At 36.1% G+C, this 25,287-nt stretch overlaps 1 protein-coding gene across 4 annotated transcripts in view; it reads right to left on the reverse strand.

Moving 5' to 3' along the window:
* Nucleotides 1-25,287, reverse strand: part of LOC149791926 (xanthine dehydrogenase/oxidase-like) — a 320,752-nt gene that overhangs the window by 263,047 nt on the left and 32,418 nt on the right. For 3 of the 4 annotated variants that reach the window (XM_089970441.1, XM_089970443.1, XM_089970445.1), the window contains 7 exons: nucleotides 25,053-25,274; nucleotides 24,401-24,464; nucleotides 18,810-18,879; nucleotides 17,867-17,954; nucleotides 16,681-16,767; nucleotides 16,011-16,202; nucleotides 3,197-3,342 (listed from right to left, as the gene is read on the reverse strand). The exons of the other annotated variant lie outside the window; for it this stretch is intronic. In XM_089970441.1, the coding sequence (XP_089826567.1) occupies nucleotides 3,197-3,342; nucleotides 16,011-16,202; nucleotides 16,681-16,767; nucleotides 17,867-17,954; nucleotides 18,810-18,879; nucleotides 24,401-24,464; nucleotides 25,053-25,274 (869 nt within the window). The remainder of the gene's footprint in view (nucleotides 1-3,196; nucleotides 3,343-16,010; nucleotides 16,203-16,680; nucleotides 16,768-17,866; nucleotides 17,955-18,809; nucleotides 18,880-24,400; nucleotides 24,465-25,052; nucleotides 25,275-25,287) is intronic. 4 annotated transcript variants of the gene reach the window in all.

Here is a 25,287-nt window from a genome sequence, read left to right on the forward strand (position 1 = left end):
ATTCTGACAATGCAAAGTTAACGTAGAAAACAATGAGCACATAATAATGCCCGATACATATAAATGCAAAGTAGTTTCAACAGCAGTTTTCGTAAAATGAAAGGGCAAGAGTTACACGATTTATTAACCTTTATTTGAAAAAAAAAGGTTCATTTAATTATCAGCATGTTCCCACGACTGACTGCCTTCGGTGTTTGTATAGCTAATTCTACTGAATGAAAACACCTATAATTCCGCCAGCCATAGCATGTTGTAATCGAAGTACTTGTTCCGCACATGACGGGCACAAACCTATACTCCAACAGTACAAGTAACCAATTGTTTCTCCAGACAAAATATTCTTACTGGACAAATTCTGCCCTTGAATTAATCAAAATATTTATGAATCCATATACAAATGTAGTTTATTAATTGATCAAAACCTAATCTGGAGCAAGACAGACAAATACAGACCTTTAATTAATGAAAATATTTTGAAGTAAGATCTGAGTCGAATAAAAGTTTATTATGGAGGAGCCAGATCCGATCTATATCCCTGAACGTTTTATAATTTAAAGGATCTGTGGTAGCCTAATCGCTTGAGCGTCAGACTTATAATGCAAAGGTAGAGATACCCGCCCAGATTTGTCTGCTTCGGTGTCTCCATAAAAAGGCATCTATCATTTATTTAAAAAGCATAATATAGTGTAAAGGTCTTTAAAATTCAGTTAAAATCAACAGAAACTATATACAAAATACATCCACCGTTGTGCTTTTTTATCCTATCAACAGTTTTGTCAGAATTCTATATACATGCAATTACAACTATTATATTGATGAAGAACTCCGATGTTATGCAGTCCTGGCACACAATCGCTCTGAAAATGTTTGCTTTCCTCGAGAAAACTTCTTATGGCTACATTAACAGCTTTGATCAAAAGGTTTTGGTTAGAACTGGTCTCTTTTTCTGACAAATCCAGTGTAAAAAAAAAACTGTTTTCTAACCATGATCGTCATCATTAAAGGAAAAGATATGCGTCTTTTCCCCAACTATCAACTGGAACAAAGCTTTGTTTTATGACCACGCATGTAAACATTAAAACATACTTTTGCATTAATTTGTTGATGCTGATAGTGGTAGGTGCCTCATGCCAACTCTGAAACTTACAAAAACACCAAAACAAATTTCCTCAGGAAAAATAGGCTCAAATACCATATCGCAGATTAATATTGCCTATCGTTTTTTAAAACTTACAAATCTCCCTGCTTGATAATAACTTCAAAAAATATCTGAAATGACATCCTTTCTTACTGTTAATTTTTAAAATGATTAGGAACATAGTGTCAGGGAAAGTTACCAGGAACATAGTGCTAGGGAAGGTTACCAGGAACATAGTGTCAGGGAAGGTTACCAGGAACATAGTGTCAGGAGATAGATACCGTGACTTATCATAGACTGTTTCTGAATTTCTTTGTATATCATGGAATAGGTACATTTTGTATCTCCAGTTCATGTATTTATAAAGGATACTATCTGCCCAAAAATTGGACTTTGGGAGAGTAAATTTCCTATTAATTGCAAAATCGTGAGAGGTTTTTTCAACGACATAAGAATCTCAAACGTGAGTCGAATAGGCAAGAACAGTAAATAAATTAATTAGTACTAACAATATAATGTGCACGTTGGAAGATATCGCTTGATTTTTTTTAGATGGTCGCGCTGCGTGACATTCATATAAACTAGTACCGCCAAGCTTATATTTTTTTTATTACTTTAATGTCATTGACTGGTGGATTGATTTTGCTTGAATATCAGACGGAATGACGTGAAGAACAAGTAGAAACACTATCAGTGAGAACTTTTTAAAGTTTTCAAATCATCGACGCTGTGACTCACTAAACAAATGACAGAAAACATTTGAAAAAGCATAAAGTACCAGATTTTCGTGTTGATAAATATCATTAGCACAGGCTCGTAACCCTTGTCATGACGTACAGATTCACTTGTTCTAACATTTACAATTTTGTAATAAGTTTCACACGAGATAAAAGCAAAGATAAAAACATTATCGTGCACTTGTTAAACACGCTTGACCAGGGTAAATAATTCCTTCTTAAGGTTTACAATTACTTAGATGATCACGTGCTGCGTTTTGTCGCTAGCATTTTGTTTGTATCGTTCCAGTCCGACTCTACCCATATCCAACACATTACTAAATTACTTGCAGACTAATATCGTTCCAGTCCGACTCTACCTATATCCAACACATTATTAAATTACTTACAGACTAATATCGTTCTAGTCCGACTCTACCAATATCCAGTGCAATACTAAATTACTTACAGGCTAGATATCGTTACAGTCCGACTCGACCCATATCCAACATTGCTAAATTACTTACAGACTAATATCGTTCCAGTCCGACTCTACCTATATCCAACACATTACTAAATTACTTACAGGTTAGATATCGTTCCAGTCCGACTCTACCCATATCCAACATTGCTAAATTACTTACAGACTAATATCGTTCCAGTCCGACTCTACCTATATCCAACACATTACTAAATTACTTACAGGTTAGATATCGTTCCAGTCCGACTCTACCCATATCCAACATTGCTAAATTACTTACAGACTAATATCGTTCCAGTCCGACTCTACCTATATCCAACACATTACTAAATTACTTACAGGTTAGATATCGTTCCAGTCGGACTCTACCCATATCCAGCATTGCTAAATTACTTACAGACTAATATAGTTCCAGTCCGACTCTACCCATATCCAACACATTACTAAATTACTTACAGACTAATATAGTTCCAGTCCGACTCTACCCATACCCAACACATTACTAAATTACTTACAGACTAATATAGTTCCAGTCCGACTCTACCCACATCCAACATTACTAAATTATTTATAGACTAGTATAATTCCAGTCTGACTCTATCCATACCCAACACATTACTAAATTACCTACAGCCTAATAAGACAATGCTTAATACGAATACAAATGTCAGAAAAATACGTCAAGTACTAACTGTACATAACCGTAAAGTGTCAATTTAAAAGAAATAAGGTTAAATTTGATAGTTTCGTGAGAGTCATCTTTCCTCACGATTAATGAAATAATTAATTTTAAATTGACAGACCATATTATTGAAGTTATTATATAAGATATATACAATAATATTTCATAAATGTTCTAACTTGTTGAATTGCTGCACCGCTTCAACACGGGTTTCATATCTGCTGTCCATGGTACATTTATCCCAGCATTCCCCAATAGTACAGTTCTTCAAAGACATGCCATAGGATAAAACGTCACCTTCCTTCAGATGATTTGCATATCTAACCTGTCAGAAGAAGAGAATGTATCTAATAATCAGGCTTATACTGAATTTATTCGGTGTTTCCTTTTTGAAGTTTTTCAAAGACACAAACTTGATAATGCAAACAGATTAAATAAATCAAGCAGTAGCTATGCGATTTCATTTTGAAAATCAAGTTAAGCTTGGGGATTATTGTCTTGTAAAAGTCTTAAATACAATGTTTTTTTTATATTTTATTCCAATCCATTTAGTACAAAGAATTTGTAGCCGGTGATTATATTGAGTGTGCTTTCTGTAATTGTGACACATCAACAGTCTCACACAAAACTTGTAGCTATTTTTACCAACTGATTCGTTCCTTTACTTAAAAGATGAATGCCATTCCGACCTCACGCCTTTTTCAACTTAGATTGAGAATCGTCGAGATTTGTGCACCGTTTAGAAAACGAAAACTTCTGCACGCACCTCGAATACTCATTGCTAAAAGCCATGATGAAACATACAGATTGTACATCGACCTGATCGAAAAGCGCACGAGCACAGGTCCATGCTACAATCAATTTTAGTTCAATACATGTTGAAGCATAAACTGTGAAGTTGTTTGAAATCATGCTAGTTGTAAGCCTCTCAATAGCAGAATGTAAAGAGGGTTCAGTGTCATTAACAATATCACAAGCAAAAGGAACCACCCATTTCATTTTCTGGAAGGGATTGGGTTTACCTATATAGTAGTAAATGCCATGGCCTTATCGGGTTCGTGGATGTTTTTATTTCGAAGCAAGTGAGAACCGACCACCTCGTATAGACAGAATATCTTTCAGTTAAATATATCTATTTCGTTAATGAGATAATTAGAAATCAAACTTGAAAATCAAAGTTGTACATGTGCAACTAAATGCGGCATCATCTGCTATAATGGTTATGGTATATGAAATACTTGTATTTTTCTATACCCTCGAGACAGCCGACAAGGAATATTACTAGAACCATTTCCGAATGACATTAATTGCTTATGTCCGTTAAGCCAGGATTTATTCGCTGAATGTTTTACTCCGGTACGAAAAACTAGAAAGACAATGATTTGTTGTTTGTTTGTTTTTTAAACAATCATAATTGCAGATAGAACAAAAGGCATACATTTTTGTAAAATAAATATTTTACTGCAGACTTTGGGATGAACCAATAGTAAGTCCGAAGATTCTAATGCAGCTGCGGATGCAATAATTTGAAATGCATGGTAATAGTTCTCTCCAGTATTGAAACTATGGCACAGAGTAAAACAAGGGATATTAGGGAATCAGATTCGATCTTATTGTTGTTTTTGGGAGGGTTTAAACGCAATGTTCAGCTCACGGTGGGCTATAAACTGAGGCCAGTATAACTGGTGGAGTAAGCACCAGAGACGAATCACCGACCTATGGGAAATCTTTCTCATATACCCTCATTAGCCGAACTCAAGAATCGAACCCACGTGGACAGACGTGATGCGGCAGTGATCGGTAAAGCGATTTAGTTTATTGGTCTCAGTTGAGAGGAAATCGAATCGGTTCCAGAGGTACAACTTCACATTACTTTATGCGACACTAAATATTTCCAGAACATTTTCACCATGCCTACAATTTGACAAAATTAAGAACTCACGGCTTTTTCTTTCGACCTAGTGGTTCCGTTGGGGGGTAAATTCAACCATGTGTTTGAGCACAGTATGTTGTAAACAAGAATGGCAAAAAGAGAAAATGTACTTGTCGAAAGGCAAAATGGTACCTATTTTAAATAAAAAATAAAATTTTTAAGTTGGAAACAACGATATAAATTATGTAAGATAACAATATGTGGAAACAAAGTTATAACTATAAAAGCAAACAGCTGAGAAGGCTTGAAATCGAGGGGGAAGGTATTCTAAACTGGGCATTAAAAACAAAGATAGTGTGATGATTGACAATAATAATAATAATAATAATAATAATAATAATAATAGTTTGTACGAAGTCTTGCCTGTTTTGATTAAGAACAAAACGCTTGAATATATGTAAAAAAAGGACGATGTTTCATCATCCTACGTAAAGCATCTTTAATACACCGACTGATCACGTACATAGGGTGTACAATTATAATTTGGAGCTATAGTCACAGGTTTATCATTTATAAAAAAAGCAAGATATCATAAAAATTGAAAAGGAATTTAATTTATTCATAACTTACGTATAAAATATTGGACAGTGACATGGTGAATATCTGCATCAAGCCTTACAGAATATACATCTCGACATGCTAGTAATATGTTAATATGGTGGTTCTAATGTCTACAAAGATAGAAAGTATCATTGCTCTGGAATAAAGAGTTTTTAAAATTCGGTCGCCACCGATAAAAAGGGATCACCGACATAACTATAAAGGTAAAACGAAATGGTTACATTTTTCAATAGACAAGAACAATTATCAGAACGAACAAGTGTGTTAAGATTTCGATAACTTCATGGAGATAATGCACGAAAATAGTTATTTTTTAAACTTCTAGAACTATCGGCAGTGCTCAAAGAAATATATATTTCAAAAGCGAGCCCATGGCAAATGGCTTGAAGAACATCATCTGCCTTCACTAAAAATCAAACGTGCCCAGCAAAGCTATATTTCTTTCCCAATCCCTCCAGGAAAACTAGTGGTAAGTCTCTGTAAAGTGTCGAATTTTGAATTGTATTGAACCTTAAAGTTGAATGCATTGAGCATTAAAATTTTATCAGATTTAAGCCAGAAAAGTCTTTGTGAAGGGTCACTTTGACCTTTTTTCTTTTCTCCCATGCATCCACCCCCATGTCCGTGTTAACACTTGATAGGCTAGAATTTATGACTGAGTGAGATTTGACCAGGGTATTGCAACGCTGTCCTGAGAAAGTAAAATTTGAGCTGCCAACCATAATCGCCTCATAGGAACCCATGTCAAATTGTCATTTTCAAAGGGAAACTGATATGCACCGTAAGCTAAGATCCGATGAAAGAAATGATTATCATGCAAAAAAATTTAAGAACGGCTGCTTACGATTGGCCAGAGTAAATTAAAACGTACACTTTAGAAGCAATGGAAATTTAAAAAGACGACCTTAGTCGAAATTCTTTAGTCTGAAATCCTGAAGGAGAAAAGTGGCTTTGAGGACGCCTAAAAAGAATAGGGCTTTCCTCGTTAAACAAGAAAAGGGCACCAGGTGGCTGACTAGTAAGAAAAGACAGGGTTTAGTGCTAGGACGCACAATTTCTGAAAGAGAACAGCAATAAGGTACGGAAGTTTAATTTTCCAACATTATTTTCTTTCTTTTTTATTGTTTGCTTTATGCAAGTGTGTTTAATATGACTAGGATCCATATTATCTATCGCTTATTCAATGTCATGGAAATCGGTTGATGCTCGAGTTGTTATGCAATTTATCTCTAATTTTACAGTTACTAGTTCATTGATAGTATTGACGATTGCATGCAATTCAAGTTTTCATATGTGTAGTATTCCATAGCGTTATATGAAATAATTTTCTTTGTCCGTTAGGACGATACTGATTATCGTGAGTTAATGATACTCGCATATTTATATCTGATTTTGTAATGTTTAAATAACCTTGTAAGTTAGGGAGTGCTGTGAGCTAGAATTTGTGAATTTTATGCAATTGTAATCGAGCATATGGTAGCGTAGGTAAAGAGATTCGGTAACGTTAGATATACCGCTAACGTGTTAATTATGCCCTGTCGCAGTAAAGCGAGGGTGAAGTTCTATCGGATTAGTTCAGAATTTATTGCCGTCAGATCAACGTATAGTCTTTGCATTTCTTCAAGCTCTGATTATACGCCTTCTGTATTGCCGTCAGGTCAAAAAGAGGTCTTCGTATTGTATCAAGCTCTGACTGTATACCTTCTGGATTCTTCTCGGGTTAATACCAAATCTATGCATTTCACCGAGCTCCGACTATATGCCTTCTGCACCGCCGTCAGGTCAATGTACAGACAATGTATTACCTTCAACATTACCGTCAGGATAAGGTAACATATACGTATTTCATCAAGATCTGACTGTATGTCATTCTTATTGCCGTCAGATCCATGTACAGTCTGTAATGTGTAAAGCAGAACGGTCTAAACAACTCGAACAACCCGGGAGCCTACTTCTCATGATAGTATTCTGACTCTTTTATAATTACAGCAAGTGTCAACTCCGTAGAATAACGGCTACCAACTCATTAAACTAAATGGATTAAAATATAATCTAGTTAAACATTGTAATGAATACCAGACTGAAACAAAACACAAATAAATTATTTTAAATTTAATACATAACAGCGTTTTTGTTAAATACTTTGAATATCGCAGAGAAAGAATATCTGCATTAACATACATTTTAAAAGTTCCAGAAAGATTTATGATTTGTTAGAAGAACAATTGCTGATGATTAGTTACTATTAGTCAGAAGCAAAAAGAAGAAAATCAATTATACAAATGGTTCATGTACGAATTCTAGGATAGTAAGTTCCAAAATAAATGCAACAGAACGATACTCATAATGACTCCTTTTGTATGCATTTATGTTGGGACAGAACATTTCTACAATGCAGTGAAAGGTAATATATATTTTTATCCCATTAATGACTATTCAAGGGACAATGAGCTTGGTGTATCAGGGAAGAATAATAAAATTCCTGCTCATTTCCAGGATGAATTGAACTGTGTTCATGTTGCAGAGTTTTCTGGGCTAAAGTCAAAACCATATTAGTATTAAGCTTATTTCGAAGAGACAAGATAGGATATCCAAAATTATGTTATCAAAAACAATCTAACATTCTAAATGTAAAAAGAAAGCTCTTTTTTTATTTAGATCGTACAATCACGTGATGTATATCATAAAACCAAAAATAGCACTGTATGTGTATGACAACAGGTGCTACGTTACGGACACGAAGTACTGAAAAGCAAGTATCATAACCAGTTTGTGTCTTTTCTTGTACTGTTCTTTCTTTTGTTATATTTTAGCTTAATCACCATGTCTATTTGTATATCATCGGTGATGAAGTCATTTTTTGGTGAAGATAGTTTCAATGTATCTTTTGTACTTGCAGTAAAAGAAAAAGAAACATGGTGTATATCCTGAGAAATCTTTGATTACGGAGTTGCACTTTTAGTACAAACACAAATGTTAATAATTCAGAATGTATATAGCTAAATTTTAGTATGGTTAGTCCCTTTTTTACATCGCCAATGTTGCCACAATGATTGATCGTAATCAGTATAATGGTTCTTTGGTAAAAATCAACCAGTAGCTCTAAAGCACTTATCTAATTCATCTTCAGGTTGTTAGAAATCAACCAGCAGTACTAACCAACTGATCAACACGATAGTAAACTTCAGCCAGTACCTCTAAGCACTTATCCAATTCATCCTAATGATGATAAAGAATCAACCAGTAGCTCTAAGCACTTATCCAATTCACCCTAATGATCTATCAAATCACATCCTTAAACAAAACACTTTCTGTCGTAAGTCTTGTTGTATGAAAACTTTGTGCTAATGATAACAACATAATCGAAAAAGATCTTGCATTCATGTTCTATCAGGTTCAGTGCAAACATAGTCTTGCTATCATCGTGTATCCAAATTTTATTTGTTTAGATATAACAGTAATTAACCTGTTAACTACTATGCAGTATGTTATAGCTTATACTTCTCAAATCAAGCCAAATAAAATGGCTATCCGTGTTAAACTATGTATAGCTACTTTAATAATTTATGCGAGCATTTGTTGCTCATAAAAGAAATGCCTCATGTTTCTGTAAACAGTTGTATCAATTGAATTCTTTGGATTAGTTTGGATGCACTCTATAGGTACTATGATGCTTTTTATTGCTGAGTTGCAATACATTTCAAAATCACGTTTTCTATGTTTGTGCACGGTATTAAAATGCCCTTTAAACTCATCTGGAATAGAATCAAGTGTGATATTTGTTACAGTTGCTTTTGTCGCTACGCCATTTTTTCTCTCCCCTGTCAGCGTAAAAATCCCTTCTTCTACTGCTTCTTTATCATTTACTATTGCGCAATCGGTTCTCAAGAACCTGGTCTGTGAAACAGACACATGTTTTATAATTCGTAGTTTTGATTGATACCTTCTAGAGTCTTCTAAGCTTTTATAGGTGTTATTTTAAATCTGAAATCCTTTCGAAGATCAAAGCAATATAACTAGCAATGATCCGTAATAGTCTGAAAGTCAAATAATAATCAAGACGTCTTTCCATAGATATAACACTGAATAGCTTCTGCGCCGAATTATGCGCATTAGCTGCCTCTGATCTCAGTTTTCTACATTGATTGATTGATTGATTGATTGATTTTATTTTTAACGGCGCATCAGCACTGTAAGGCTATTTAGCGCCAAACAAAATGTTATTTGTATAATCTTTTAAAAATTATGATAAGTCTCATATCGACCAGCGATATTAAAATACAAATAGTTAAAATTAAAATGGTAAGATGGTAACGGTGAAAAATAAAGCTTCCCGATCAACGGGGGATGTAAATGTTGTATGTTAATGAAAAATGATGAAAAGGTATTAAAAAGGGACGGTATATATATTGCATAAAACTGCACAAGGTGACAGCATAAAAGTTAGAGTTTAGAGTAAATATTTACTGCTTTCAGGAACTCTATAATACGAGTGATGTTTATAGTATCAAAAAGTTCTTTCATGTCATGCACTATGTAATAGCGATCGCGCGTAGGTTGCAGATCAAAACACTCTATCATAAAGTGCTTGACAGTGAATGGTTCATTGCAAGAAATGCACTCTGGTGGGTCTTCACCTTTTAGTAGATTGGAGTGGGTGATGTAAGTATGACCAATTCGGATTCTTGCAATGACTACCTCCTCCCTACGCATGGTTCTGTAGGAAGGAGTCCATTCTCCTAGAGTTGGCTTGATTGCATGAAGTTTGTTATTCACGGCATCATTCCATGATGCCTGCCACTTCTGACGAAAGAACTTTCTGATACAAGGTTTAAAATCAGTATACGATATTTTAAAATCAGATGGTTCCTGAGTAAGGGCCGTTTTAGCAGCGCGATCTGCTTTTTCGTTACCTTTAATACCAATATGGCTAGGTAACCAACAGTATATTATATTGTGGGAGACACTCAGCTCGGTATTTTTTACGAGTATGTTTTTCAATAATGGGTTCTCCAGTTTTCTATTGTGTAGTGACTGGAGTACTGATAGAGAGTCGGAGAAGATGATACTGTTTAAAATATGTTTCTTTTCTATATGTTGCAGAACAAAGTCTATTGCTCTCATTTCGGCTGTAAAAATTGATGTTCCATTTGGTAAGTGAACTTGCGTTGTGTGATTTCCACAAAAAAAGGCTGCAGCAGCCTTTTCCTCATCCTTTGAGCCGTCGGTATAAATTCTTGTGTAATTTTTATATTCGGTGAGAAGTTCTTGATAACAGTTGTGGAAGACGGAGGGGTTTGTCTCCGATTTTTTTCCATCGTGTAGCGTAAAAAGTACTTTTGGTTGTTTAAGTAGCCAGGGTGGTGTTTCGGAGATGGACGTTTTCTGAATTGTAGAAAGATCAATTTTTGAACTGTCAAGGTTGGATGATATTCTAATGCCAAAGGAAGGTATGGCGTTTGGTTTGTTTTCGTATAAGGTTTTGTATTTGGGTTGAAAAACAGCCGAAAAAGCAGGATTCTGAGGGTTTGATTTTAATTTGAGAGCATACTGTGCGGAAAGCATTTCTCTACGATGCGATAACGTGGTTCATTCGCTTCAGCTAGTAGGCTTTCACAAGGGGATGTTTTAAATGCTCCCAGAGCCAGTCTTACTCCCTGATGATGAATTGGGTCAAGCATATTCAAATATGATTTTCTGGCTGAACCATACACAATGCAACCATAGTCCAGTTTGGACCGTAAAAACGTTCTATATAAACTGAGTATGACTTTTCTATCAGCACCCCAGTCAGTGTGCGCTACTATTTTAAGTAGGTCAAGTGTTTTTAAGCATTTAGCTTTCAAGTTCTTTAGGTGTGGAATAAAAGTCAGTTTTTTGTCAAAGATAATACCTAAAAATGTTGCTTCCTCAACAACTGGAATAGGTGTTCCGTCCAGCGTGAGGTGAGGTTCTTCGTGGTGTCGTCGTAACTGACAGAAATGCATGCATACCGTTTTTTATTTTGAGAATTTGAAGCCGTTCGTACTAGCCCAATTTTGAATCTTGTTGATATTTTGCTGTAGTTGTCTTTCAATTGTATGCATGTGCTCTGATCGATAACATATTAGAAAATCATCAACGTAAAACAAGCAATCCACACCAGGAGCCAAACACTTGGTGATGCTATTAATTTTGATGTTAAAAAGAGTCACAGATAAAATACTGCCCTGGGGCACACCCATCTCTTGCTCGTGCAGATCTGAGAGGGTAGCCCACTCGTACCTTGAATTCTCTGTCGGAGAGAAAGTTGGATATGAAATAGGGCAGACGGCCTTTTAGACCTAGATCGTGCAGGTCATTTAGTATCCCGTACTTCCATGTAGTGTCATAGGCCTTTTCTAAATCAAAGAAAACCGCTACTAAATGTTCTTTCTTAATAAATGCATCGCGAATAAGTGTTTCCAGTCTAACCAGATGATCACTGGTGCTACGGCCATATCGAAAGCCACTTTGAAAAGGAGATATTAAATTGTTAGTTTCCAAGTACCAGACAAGCCGAGAATTGATCATTCGTTCCATTGTTTTGCACACACAGCTTGTGAGTGCAATTGGTCGATAGCTGTTGGGGTCTTCGCTATCTTTGCCTGGTTTGGGGACTGGTATTACAGTTGCTTCTTTCCAGATTTTTGGTACATTACCAGTAATCCATAAATCATTGAAGAGTTTCAAAAGAGATGTTAATGATGATTCTGGAAGGTGTTTAAAAAACTGGTAATGTATTTCGTCAGGCTCAGCGGATGTATCATGGGCCTTATCTAAAGCCTCCCTAAGCTCCGATAGTGAGAACAATTGATTATAACTTTCCGAGTTGTTGGATGTGAATTTTAAACGTGACTTTTCTTTTTGAGTTTTAAGTTTTCGGAAGGCTTCTGAATAATTAGATGATGATGAATTTTTCGAGAAACTGTCAGCAAGAGTATTTGCAATGTCACGTTTTGAACTAAAGTTATTATTGTTCAGTGTCAGATGTCGGAGAGGGTTTTGTTTTCTCTTTCCGTTTATTTTGCGTATAGTGTCCCAAACTTTCTTAACAGAGGAACGAGAGTTTAAAGAAGAAACATATTTCTTCCACGATGCTCTTTTACTTTCTTTGATTGTGCGGCGAGCTTTGGCCCGGACAATGCGATATATATTTAAGTTTTCGGGCGTCGGATGATTATTAAATTTTTTTTAATGCTTCTCGGCGTAGTTTAATGGCTTCCTTACATTCCTTAGTGACCCAAGGTTATTGGGTTCTTTTACAATACGGCGAGGACTTGGGAACGGATTCGTCTGCAATCTCTATTAAAATAGATGTAAAATGCTGAATGGGGTCGTTAACATTGAAAACTGTATCCTCATTCAGCCTAGTTTTACAGAGTGTTTCAAACTTGGCCCAGTCGGCCTTCTTCACATTCCATTGTGGAATTACTTCATCAATTGTAGAGTTAAGATTTACAAGGGAGATTGGGAAGTGATTGCTGCTCTGAAGGTCATCAGCGACCTTCCATTCATAGTCCAAAAGCAGCGAAGGAGAACAAATTGTCAAATCGATGCATGTGTATATACCCGTGCCTGGGTGTAAATATGTTGGTGTTTTGGTGTTATATAGACACAGATCGTGTCTAGAAATAAAGTCTTCAACTTTGCGACCTCTGTCACTTATATGATTTGATCCCCATAAAATGTTATGGGCATTAAAATCCCCGAGTAAAATAAATGGCGCGGGAAGTTGTTAAACAAGGGTGTCTAATTCGTTTGGAACTAGATTAGTGTTTGGTGGTAAGTAAATAGAGCAAAATGTAATCACTCGATGAAGAGTGACGCTTACAACAATGGCTTGTAAATTTGTGTTTAAAGGGATGACGCTATGAGGGGCTCTGCTGTTCACAATAACAGAGACTCCTCCTGAGGCCCTGTCAACATTTTGAGAGTAGTTGTTAAACAGGGAGTAGTTTTTAAGTGTGATGTTATCTGCATTTTTCAAAAATGTTTCCTGAAGACATAGTACTGCAGGATCATGTTCGTTTAAAAGCAGAAGAATATCATGGTAGTTGGCTTTAAGTCCTCTACAGTTCCATTGTAAAATGGTGTTCTTCATTACAACTTTATAGTGAAGATTCTGGAACTAGGTTAGACCTTTCTCGGAGGCAATCTGTTTGGTTATTTATCTGGAGGAAGTACGGGGGTATATTCTTTGTTGTTAGGTCTGGAGCCACCTTGAGGACATGGAGCAGATTCTTCTGCATCCATATTCTCGAAGTCTCCAAACCTATTGTGCAGTTTTATTGGGTCATCAGACCCTTTTTGCTGCCTATTTGTTGTCGACTTTTTTTACTGTTTGGTGATCTTGGTGGTGGAGGATTGTTGAATGTTGTGTGCGTCGATGTTGAGTTTTTCTGGGGTTTGTAATGCGGAATGTTTGAGACGGAAGGGGATTCAGGTGGGTCTGTTTGGGTTTGGACGTCTTTCGTTGCTTTTTGGTTGCTCTTCACTATAGATGAGAAGAATGAGCCGGGGAGTGATGTTCTAGCTTGTACAAGCTTCCTGGCCTCTGGATATGGAATGTTGGATGTGTATTTGACCCTTTGGATTTCCTTCTCCTGTTTCCATGTATCGCAATCTTTTGAATTTGCATGGTGTTCCTTGCCACAGTTGACGCAATGCGGAGTGGCTTTGCACTCGGATTCCGGATGAGAAGGGTCTCCACATCGTCCACATATTTGGTTTCTGGAATAGCGGTCTTCATGATGACCGTATTTTTGACATTTGTACCATCGGAGGGGATTTGGTATGTTAACCTCAACCGTAACTTGTAGGAGCCCAACTTTGACAACTTTAGGTACCGTTGGTTTGTTGAAGGTGAGTATAATGGTGTTGGTGTCCTGCAGATCGTTGTTTCGTTTGATACGAATCCTACGAACTGCAGTGACACCTTCACTTTTCATCCCCTCTACGATGTCTTTGTCGCTGACTCCAGCCAAGTCACGGCAACGAATGACGCCTTTTGATGTATTTAGAGATGTGTGTGCGAAACAAGTTACTGGGATGTCATGAAATACTTTAATTTTTTGAATGTTCTCAGTGTGTGCTTTGCGTTCGCTATCCACAAGCAGACTACCTGATTTGATCTTTTTAATGCTTTTTGGTTTGCCGACTAATCCAAGTATAGTCTTTTCGATTATAAATGGCGATAGTGCGGCTAGGGATTTGGTTTCATCTTTTGATTTGATGACCATGAAGCGAGGAAAGGATTCCACACTACATGGTTCATCATCTGAGTCAGTTCCCGTTTTGGTACGCTTATTTTGATTTTTTTGATTTTCCATCTTGGCTTGAATAAAAATTCAACACCCGTGCTCCCCACCCACCAAGGAGCCCAACAAGGGGACACTTTTCAAGTGCCAGGGATGCACAGATGCCATACTCAGTTGATAAAATTACCTTTGATTGACCCTGAAGTCGCCAATTTCTAAGGTCGGTAAAATTACCCCGATTGACCCGTTAAGCCACCGCCTTCTAGGAAGTCTTCTAAGACTTGGTAAAGGGAAAGATTAAAGGAATAGAATATAGGGGCAACGGTGGTATCAAGAGAGATACAAAGAAAAAGAAAAAGAAGGTGAGAGAGTTAATAAAGACTTCCTAGGGCTCGGCGTGACCAGCCGATTTGTCGGAACCGGGTCCATCCCGACCACCCGTCTAAGAGAAGTAGAGGTCAAAGTAGTGTATTGCATGGAAAGCCTCTGCTCAACTACCAGGATCCTTTCCTCCCCCGACACGGGACGCAACCCACGGCAAACAGGTTGCCTCTACTTAGTCGCCTTTTACGACACGTAGCGAGGCACGTCGGGCTTATTCTACAACCCCGGACCCGCAAGGGGAAGTTTTCTACATTGTTCATGATGCCTTGATTAATAATATTATTAATATTATTTATACTAATGGATAAAGGTGACTACAAATCTTCGTACGTCATGAAAATATTTCAGCCATTCAACTTGAGATAATCTCACTTCCATATAACATAGTGTCATTGCAAGCATTTTGTCTAAAATTGCTTTGTTAGTATCTCATTTTACCTTTATAGCAAATGAGCGTCCTATTCAACATTTTCGAACTTAAAATGATTTTAGATTTTTTGAAATTTTGCGATTCGTATGGTAGAACCTAAAAGAAAGCCACTATATATAATGATGTCATCTTACATTGTTGTGCTCCCTTTTCTCCACACACATGTGTGTTTGATGATATGCAATGAATTATATGCCTTTGAACTCCACTTACTCACTCACCCAAGCAGGTAAGTAAGCAGGCATCCATACCTGTGCCTGAGAGACTTGCAGAGTAATGGACATACGCAAGATTAAATCATACCTGTGCATGAGAGACTTGCAGAGCAGTGGACATACGGAAGATTAAATCTTACCTGTGCATGAGAGACTTGCAGAGCAATGGACATACGGAAGATTAAATCATACCTTTGTCTGAGAGACTTGCAGAGCAATGGATATACGGAAGATTATTTCCTCTATCATCAAAGCGGCCTGCATGTTTCCAAAGCCACGCATGGCGGTTCCGGTAGCGGTATTTGTCTTACATACTCGGCCATTCAGTTTCAGATTAGGAATCTTATATGTCGATTCAAACATGAGCATTGTGTGTTCCAGCACCTGATGCAAATATGGAAAAAAAGCTGTTGTTAGACAATTGGTATTCGAAACAAGTAATGAACGTAACTCGCTAACAATAACAGCGACCATCGTCTTATATCATATCTTTCTGAGGATAAATTTGTTCATGCAGTAATATCTCCAACTAACAGGCAATAAAGTGTTATAATAGGATAGACATGTATATTTTGTATATAGTTTGCTTTGTGCATTTATCAAATTTTATTTTATTTTGTATACTTAATCAATCGTGTGTTCTTTTAATTTTGCTCTAATGTCATAATGTTCTACTCACACACACACCCCACTCCCAATAAAAAGATTTGAGTACTGTAACGTTATTTATAATGATTACTAAGGACATAACATTGTGTGACAGCTTTTCCTCTAACATGTTTTGCCATGTTTCACGAGACGGATAGCATATTCCATTAAAAGAATTGTTTAGTTTCGACAAAATTATGATGAGTCAACGTACCATGGGTGAATAATCCACGCTATGTCCTCCATCAGAATACAGATCAGCTTCCACTGCATTTATTTTTCCGCTTTTGTCGAATCCAACCTGATAATTGTAAATCTTACAGATAAATATTTTCCAGTCTTTGAAGTACGTCTTGCTACCTAACGACGTACATTAAGAAAAGCGTATAAAGTAATAGTCACGTCACATACATTCTGGGAACTTGGGTATTTGTATTTTTCTCCAAAGGTAAAATAGCAAATATCAAGGAATATAAAAGAAGCTATAAAAAGTGCAGAAAAAGGAGAACTAATTTGTATTTTGTTCATGAACGATTTATGTCAGAGATGTCCTGCAAGACATATTGACATTGCTCTGTACAAATATAAACGGCAAATGAATATTAAGGGGGTAACTCTGGATTTCTGAAAGAAGTATTGTACATTTGGTTTCGTGTGATGCATGCTAATGTGTATGTGTGCCTTGAGCCTTCATACAAAAGTCACCTGCCTTGATATTGCTATCCAATCACCATTTCAGCGGTGATGTATGCAATAATCATCCTCGTTAAAATTACCATTGGGCATATTATATCCTGTTACGCATCTGGATCTAAACCCATATATGCACACAAACACAGCCCCTGGATCTAAATCACATGGATCCATACAAATAAAGCCATGCGATTAAAATATTTTATTCAAGGATTTAGTGATAGTGAATGCATGCAAACTTCTGTCTCCAGTACCTATCTGGCTTTCTTGGGTCTGGCTTATGGCAAGGTATATTGAAATGATACTTTCTTGGGTGTACCTTATGGCAAAGTATACTGAAATGATACTTTATTGGGTCTGTCTTATGGTAAAGTATACTGAAATGATACTTTCAGTGGTCTGTCTTATGGCAAAATATCCTGAAATGATACTTTCTTGGGTCTGTCTTATAGCAAAGTACACTGAAATTATACTTTCAGTGGTTTTAAAGTTGGATTTTTGAAAATGTCTGGCAAGTTTAGCTTCCCCCCACCTCATATTTGCACACGCCATAAAATAGAAGTATAGTTTGCTTTGGTTATTTATAAATAAGAAGCGATCTGTTTCACAAATGGGTAATACATTAACTAAACATTTGGAACTAATGCTTTAACCATAATAATATCAACTAAGAATGCTCACTTTATTAAAGGAACACTGTTTCGTACCTTGTACTTTACGTAATAGGCATGCCTTTTGCCCGTGATTAGCATGTCGTCCTCCCTAGACAGAATGCATCGAATGGGCCTTCTCATCCTATGAGAGAAAAGTTGAATGTAAGTAGTAATTAGCTTTTCTTATTTAGATTATATCACAGTAATTAGCTTCTCTTATTTAGATTATATCACAGTAATTAGCTTCTCTTATTTAGATTATATCACAGTAATTAGCTTCTCTTATTTAGATTATATCACAGTAATTAGCTTCTCTTATTTAGATTATATCACAGTAATTAGCTTCTCTTATTTAGATTATATCACAGTAATTAGCTTTTCTTATTTAGATTATATCACAGTAATTAGCTTCTCTTATTTAGATTATATCACAGTAATTAGCTTTTCTTATTTAGATTATATCATACTTCACACTATTCTAGGCCTCAGTGTGTTTTTAAAGGATTACATTGACAAAGGCATGACCGTTTGAGACAAATAATGCAAAATAAAAAGTGTAGAACATTCACTACCTGATTGAAACTTTATACATGCATGTATGAATGAAGTAATGAACTGAACATTTACAATACATTAGATAATCTTTCTGTACACTTTCTCATATTAACGGGTACATTCGTTAAAAATTCTTATAAACCAATTCTTCTTCTTTTCTTTCAAACAACAAAGTTCCTAAATATAAGAAATGTTTATTAGATTGTTTGCCAGTTCCGATATTGTGCTTTAATATGTCATCATTGACATGCATAATTATATTCTATGTGTTTAGACATTGGCATTTTGAAAAGTTTTAACATCGTACTCAGTTTTATTGTATCGAGTCATATGTCTTCTATCGTATGCTTTTCATGGCAAGAAAGTCATTGTTAATATTATGGAAAGAAATAAAGAAAGAAATATAGACAGAAAAAATGAAAGAAAGAGAATGAAGAATTACTTGTAAGCAGCAACAACAGCCGGACCAGATGCATGAAACTGACTTGTTACTTTTCCACCAAATGCACCTCCTGAAAAGAAATGACGAAAACATGTCTCAAGATTATTCTATCATCGGAAATAAAGAAATAAAGAGAAATCCAGTTAGCATATATGTCACCTATTTTAAAATATTTTGTTTCCATATGTAAATGGGACAAATGATCCAAATCTCAGCTTATAATCTAGTTTTTAATATTTTGTGATTAGGAATGTAAGTTCCTGAAACCAAATACGTACTCATTTGAAGAGGCCGAAGAATAAACAAGAAAAAACCAAAGTTTGTAAGCACTATAATACTTTAAAATAATTTTTAAAAGGTCAGAATACACTTAATTCATATTTCTGAACATTACTATCTCATTTGTGCTACTAATAGAAACAAGCTTTGACTACAGAGAAGTCCAATATCGTCTAGGTATCATGTACAATTAATTTCTTGATGGTTATTATCAATCATTTATGTAGTCACAATCTGTTAATTCAATATTTTGTTATCAAGCAACTACGTTTCTACTGATGACAACTTGGCTTCTCCATGCATAAACAATTAGTAATAATTTAAACATGAGAGCTCTGCATGTCTAGAGTAAAGAACGCAATCATTTTCCTGGCACAATGTCATGTAAAATGAGTAAATTTACCTGATGTGTAATGTATTAGTATACAGTTGAACACTGCACTCATTACAGAGGAATGATATGATCAATTTGAAGATCTATTTGGACATTATTTACGGGGATGCAGCCTTGAAGTGTGGGAAGGTTTCATACTAATGCGATCGCGTTAGTATTCTCAGAGAGACAATTTGCTAAACACAGTTGCTCTCTGCTTCGAATACATTCCTTGATACATTACCTTTAGGATAATAGGCAACAAGGGGAGGCGGTGCTGAGAATCCTATCTCTAAAACTGTCACCTTCGAGGGAATAAGAATGTTTACCTTACCTGTATGAGGGTAAACAGCACTCCTAGTATCAAAAAAGCGCAACTAACACTCACCAATCCGTGATGACATTACGCGGGTAAGAGAAATGGAAGTAACTGATTTTTTTCTTACCATGTAAAATCGTCGGGCGAATCCAGAGAAAAACCGTCATTGACGCCCGTGATAAGGCTATTCTGACTTTGAAATGGTCTGTTAATAGTGTCGGTTGCAGATACCTAGCCTACCATACTCAATTCCCGTCTCTGCTAAGCTATACCACGCATAATAAGTTTCAGAAGGTTGACTGCTTTTCAGCCAACTGCAAATAGGATGTCTCGAATTGCCATATTCCGTTTGAACGCGAGGCTCACAGATATAGCTCTGATTTCATGCGCTGATTTTTCATGAGGCTTTCTTTATAAGTTGAGATATCGAAATAAGAAGAGGATAATACCCAGTTTAGCCATAATGCCAGTGCTTGGGTGGTCGTATTTTCTTTCTCCAGCTGGACCAGGAAAAAGATGCATTTCCTAGCATATAGATACTTTTATGTACGCTTTATATTCTGTTTGAGCACGCAGACCGAGTCCTGCTTCACAGTCTCCCGAGTCTCATTAAGGAGGAGTGAGGACGGATGACATGACCACTTTTTGATTTCTACGACATCAACCTCAAGGAAGTGATGGCTAAGAGCTCAAACTGATTTGAACTGAGCCATGTCAATACCAATAATTAACTTCACTGGAAAACTGGATGAGAGAGTTTGGCTTATTAAACAGTCAAAATTGACTAATTGGCCCGATAAATCCTTACTTTAACAACTATCCACTCTACCGTGATGCATATACTAGTCTGAGACCATAGGGCAATGGCCTTTGAGGACTACCTATTCTTCTCGAAATGTTCAGTCCTGAACATCGACGAATGTGAGCGAGACCAGCACGACCGTTTTAAATCTGTATTCTATATGATCCATTGCAGGATCAGTTTACAATAACTCAAGGTTATCCCTCGCATTCGCCGAAGTGGTTGTCCACACAGGGTATTGTGTCAACGTCAGAATAAAGTATGGGGGATGGGGAGGATGATGGGGCCCTGCCATCGTCTCTGTATACGGTTTTTTATCTCACCAAAGAACGAACCGTAAAGATTTGAGATGGCGGTTGAATCGGCGGCCGGGCACGTACCACGGTTTGTCTTACAAGCATTAACTAGTGGTAGAGATATGTGTACGCCGATCTATTCGCTATCGTCTGTACGGGTAGATCAGCTCTCGTTTTTATGTACGGCCAAGTTGTTGGCTGGACGGCCGTTCGGTATCCATCTGGTTGGTTCAGTGCGGATAAATGGAGGGATTGACTAACCCGTTGTCCATGTAGCTCCGTATATCAAGATGGGGCAGACCGGTAAACGGCACTGCTCGCCGAAATAACGGACTCCATGTCACTGACTTTGGAGTACAGCCGGCCAATCGGATGGGCTGGCCGGTTGGCACCCAGAACGGCGTTTTGGGGAATGATCTAATAAGAGAAACGGATTCATGTCCGAAATGTACCCAATGCGCGTGAACTTACATGTCCTATCACCATGTGTGTGTGTGTGTGGGGGGGGGGACTCACATTTATTGGGCTGCCGACAAAGGGATGATTCTTTCCCTGTACTCAAAGTCAGTGTTGTAGGTTACTTCACTTTCTGTCGCTCGAGACTTAAGCCGTTTCTTCTTCGTGCAGTCGCGAAATTTAACAGCTCTGGCACACAAGGTTGCCAATATTTAATCTCAAATGAGAAGAACAACAACAAAGAAGAATAATCGAACAACCCCAATGTGTTCACATGTAACAAAACAAAAACTACTAGAAGAATTCATTGTACAAGAGGGACACGACTCGTACCTTTATCGTTGATTCCAGTAACTAATATTGTCTTTGTTTTGTACAAAATAACATGCAATATCGTTAAAGCATCGGTAATATCAATAACACCAGTGGAAGAACACTTTGTGTAACAGAGACACATATCATGCGTGCCCTTTTCAACATTTTTTCTTGAATGAAAACTGACGAAAACACAGAAAATAACAACAAGAAAGTGTTCAAATATAATAATAACCACACAAGTTTCTTACATCGGCGAAAATACATGCAGTGTAGGCAGATATGTCAACAAGACTGACCAATGATACTGTGTAGGAGTAGAACGTCACAACAACAATACATTTCGCAGAATAACGATGAAACGTGCAAACCACTGCATTCAGTACAATAAAGACGTTGTCGATCGGTGGTCATTAAACCACAAGCTTAACTTAGATTCAGTGAGAGATGGCTAAACTGTTTCCATTTAACAGTGGCAAGGGGAGAAAATGGAAGGGTTGAGAAGAGTTTCGTCCCTTGGTCTATTTATACTATAGGTGGGAAAGACGATATGTTTCGTCTTTATGAGATTGCTGGATAAGAGAACTAGCGCAGCTTCTTTGTAATGTTAATGTGACTGGGAAATGTATTCAATGGAGAAATGCGCGAAAATTCTTAAATTTAATTTTGTGGAAAGTGAGATTTTCAAGCAATAACTGGATATTTTACTCGATATTTCTTCAGTGACTGTGCTACCTTTGATTTATTTTTGGAAATAGTATAGACTCCTCAAAATATAAACTCTCTTTTCCTTCTTTATTAGCTTTGCCATTTTCATATAAGCTTTCACCTTTATTTTCGAAATTAAATTTCACTAAAATAACCATTCAACGTAAGAAATAAGTATTGTTATATATATATTTATATTATATATGTAACTTTTGTTCATGATTGTAGAGTGTAATAGTCATTTTATAAACAACATATTACATAGCTAAATTTTTCCATGATTGTAGGCTAAACTTCAAAATAATTTATGTAAACATGTTTACATGGATGTGAGTTCAGGACAATGGTTTTCCTCTTGGAATTTCCTGGTCTACATGATGCTTAAGTAAATGACCTGACTTTGTTTACAACTGATAATGTCCTAAAATGGAATTTTTCACCCTCATTCTGGTGCTCTTAATGTGTCTTACGTTTTATATAAAGGTTGTTTACATCAAAATTATTAGCTGACAGTTTAACTTCTGTCTAGTAGAATCAGTCTTTTAGTTGTGCTCAGTTATAATTTGAGAGGATGAATTTAAATTATTCATTGGAAGTAAAAGTGCTCATTCACTTTTTGACTAAATCTTTATTTTGGGATCATTTTGAATACATTCAAGGACATTATGGATTATATCATTGTGATACATCATGACTGTTACCACATTAGTACATTCAATGCTACTGACACATCTGCACATTCAATACTGAATTCATTCGGAACTCTATGCTTTTGAACTTGTGATAGAACTTTTAGGATTATTTGGGTTTCATTTTATAATACTGTAATTTCCTCTTTAATTTCACTTTGTTTTCTTGGGAATTAAATTATGTTAACTTTTACACAAAAAAAATGTGTTAAGTTTCATTTATTCTGTTACTTAGTTTAAGGTCACAGGGTCGTAACAGTATATTGTGTTGACTATAGTTTGGTTTGCTATCTATTGCTGTCACAATCTATTATCTCTTTTCAACTATCCCTTCTGTCTCTTCGGTTGTTAATCATAATTTCACAAACATTCAAATATTTACTACCTCTATAACGAGATACATTTTATTGTTATAACTATGTTGTTTTCTGCGCTTGGAAGATTCGTGATGATTTTAAGGTGAAATAAGCCAAACAAATTAAGAAAGCGGAACAGATAAAACAGATATTCATAAAAACGTTCAAGCATTCTATAAATGTTTTATATATTCTCATCACAACTCAGACATATTAGTCCCCATCCGTTCCTATCAAAAAAGAAAATATCAAAATGTTAATAATAACGTACATTAAAAGATGATTAACTAATGCACTTTTTAATACAAAGCACACTGAAGGAGAAATGTCGGTATGCTTAAAGGAAAGCTTTTTAATACAAAGCACACTGAAGGAGAAATATCGGTATGCTTAAAGGAAGACTTTTTAATACAAAGCACACTGATGGAGAAATATCGGTATGCTTAAAGGAAGGCTTTTTAATACAAAGCACACTGAAGGAGAAATATCAGTATGCTTACAGGAAGGCTTTTTAATACAAAACACACTGAAGGAGAAATATCGGTATGCTTAAAGGAAGACTTTTTAATAAAAAGCACACTGAAGGAGAAATATCGGCATGCTTAAAGGAAGGCTTTTTAATACAAAGCACACTGAAGGAGAAATATCGGTATGCTTAAAGGAAGGCTTTTTAATGCAAAGCACACTGAAGGAGAAATATCAGTATGCTTACAGGAAGGGTTTTTAATACAAAGCACACTGAAGGAGAAATATCGATATGCTTACAGGAAGGCTTTTTAATACAAAGCACACTGAAGGAGAAATATCGGTATGCTTAAAGAAGTTTTTAAAAAAAAAAAAAATACAAACCACAAAGATAAACACATGCATGCTTAAAGGAAGACTTTTTTAAAAAAAAAATATATTACACATTGAAAAGGAAGCACCAGCTTGATTAAAGGAACGTTTTGTTTTAAATATAAAATACACTAGAAGAGAAACGTCGGCAATGATCTTACCCAGTCTCTTTGTTCGAACTACAATCTTGTTGTTTGGAACGTGAAGAATTCTGCTGAGAGAACTCTGCAATACAAAACCAATATCATAAATTTTATTCAAGAGATATTTTAAAAAAGTTTTTTTTTATAAAAAGAAAAAACATATTTCTGCTGTATGTGTATGTATTTAAGTAATTTCCAGGTAAAGTTCAATTCCACATTGTGTACCATTAACTGAAGAAAAGGAACAAAATAACACGAAAAGATCGATTCCTAAGAAGAGAAAATAAAATCTACAACATGAATATTAATATAGGCCAAAGTTTATCTGCAAATTACTTTACAGTATTGTGCATATTTTTTCATTACAAATGTGAAGTACTTCAGAAGCATTTTGATGTAACCCCTAAAAAATCTTGATATTTTAAAAGAATACTGTTTATATAAATCATGTTGGCCCTATAGTTTTAAACATTTTTAACACGTTTCCAGTGAAGGCTCAATGCTGTTCTGACATTTAAACTAAGTAGAAGAAATACCATTTGCCACACATTTTCTGTGAGGAAAATCATTTCAATCATGTTTTAAATAAGATCACTGAAGCCTACAAAATAGAAACCGGAATGCTAATTATTGTAATATGTGAATAATTTATTTTCCCTTGCTATTCTACCTGTGTTGACGTGAGATCCTGCGTTCCGACGAAAATTTCCATCTCGTCATTCTCCGTCCTAGGTACGGCAATCGCAGACTGAGTCTCCATGTAGAAATGCTCCTGCCGTCCAGTCTCGAATTCACCCTCCATCACATGATCCGACTCCCGGAAACCCTCTATTACATCTCCAGTCACCAGTTCCTCTTGAAATGGGTAGAACGACTCCTTTTTTATTGCATCCTTTTTATAAATA

This window comes from Sinohyriopsis cumingii, chromosome 9 (genome assembly GCF_028554795.1).
Source record: "Sinohyriopsis cumingii isolate HCF-2022 chromosome 9, ASM2855479v2, whole genome shotgun sequence".
Taxonomy (NCBI): domain Eukaryota; kingdom Metazoa; phylum Mollusca; class Bivalvia; order Unionida; family Unionidae; genus Sinohyriopsis; species Sinohyriopsis cumingii.